The following is a 913-nucleotide window of genomic DNA, read 5'->3' as shown; positions in this document are numbered from 1 at the left end:
GGAGAGCCATTCCAGCACATCATGGTGGTCCTGGCTTTTCAGCAAGAGCTCCTTTTCCAGCACTGCCATTTCCCATCTCCAGAGTCCCAGATGCAGTGTTTTATTCTGTGGAGGGTTTCCACATGTACCTTATCACCCAGCCAGTCTCTGTGCCTTCCCTTCTTCCCTTGGTCTTTGGCAGCTTCATTGTCTGGCAACATGACTGCCCCCTGCCATTGACCCTTTTGTAGCCCATTTTCTTGTGCCAGTGAGAGCAAAGCACTAATTGAATAGCCCTGCTTTGTTTTTTTCAGTTGCATTTCAGGGTGATGAGATCCAAGCGACAGTGTCTGCGGTGTGGTGGCAGGCAGGGAATACCGGGACCTTACGATGTACTTACAACTCCAATGCCTCTTATATTTATGTGGCCTGGTATCGGCAGCATCCCGGTGGACCGCTCCAGTACTTGCTGCAGAGCAAGGGCCGGGGAGGCTCCTATAGCCACACAGCCCCTTTTGCTCGCAAGAGGTTTTCCTGCCAGGCTGACAAGAGCTCCGGGACACTGTTCATCTCTGGGCTGGAGCTGGGGGACAGTGCGCTCTATTACTGCACACTGCAGGGACCACAGTGGGAGACACTTGGGGCATGTCTGAACAACATCAGCTTCCTCCTCTCCAGCTGTCCCCTCCTGCATGTTCGCAGGGATCACGGCCCATCGCAGTGGCAAGTCAGTGAGTAGGCTGTGCCTGGGATCAGAGAGAGGGGCGTCTCATGGCTGGGTGCTGTCAGAGGCCCAGAGATGTGTGAAACCTGGGCAGAGCAGATGTGTGAGCAGAGGGGAACTGGGGAGACATGAGCTGTAGCTGCTCTGGCCATGTCTCACACCCTATATTCTGTCACCCGGGCCGGGCCGGGTCTGTTGGGGGTGGGCATC

At 55.5% G+C, this 913-nt stretch overlaps 1 gene segment (V, D, J or C); it reads left to right on the top strand.

The window, feature by feature from the left end:
* Nucleotides 1–304: 304 nt before the first annotated feature.
* LOC104402311 lies at nt 305–718 on the top strand (the record flags this gene model as incomplete). The annotated part of the segment is given in 1 exon segment: nt 305–718. A coding segment is annotated over 1 exon segment (414 nt), but the record flags the coding sequence as incomplete, so codon positions are not given.
* Between the last annotated feature and the right edge of the window lie 195 nt (nt 719–913).

This window comes from Nestor notabilis, unplaced genomic scaffold (genome assembly GCF_000696875.1).
Source record: "Nestor notabilis isolate BGI_N333 unplaced genomic scaffold, ASM69687v1 scaffold31252, whole genome shotgun sequence".
NCBI lineage: Eukaryota > Metazoa > Chordata > Aves > Psittaciformes > Psittacidae > Nestor > Nestor notabilis.
Note: the sequence above shows the minus strand (reverse complement) of the source record. Positions and strands in the feature narration are given on the sequence as shown.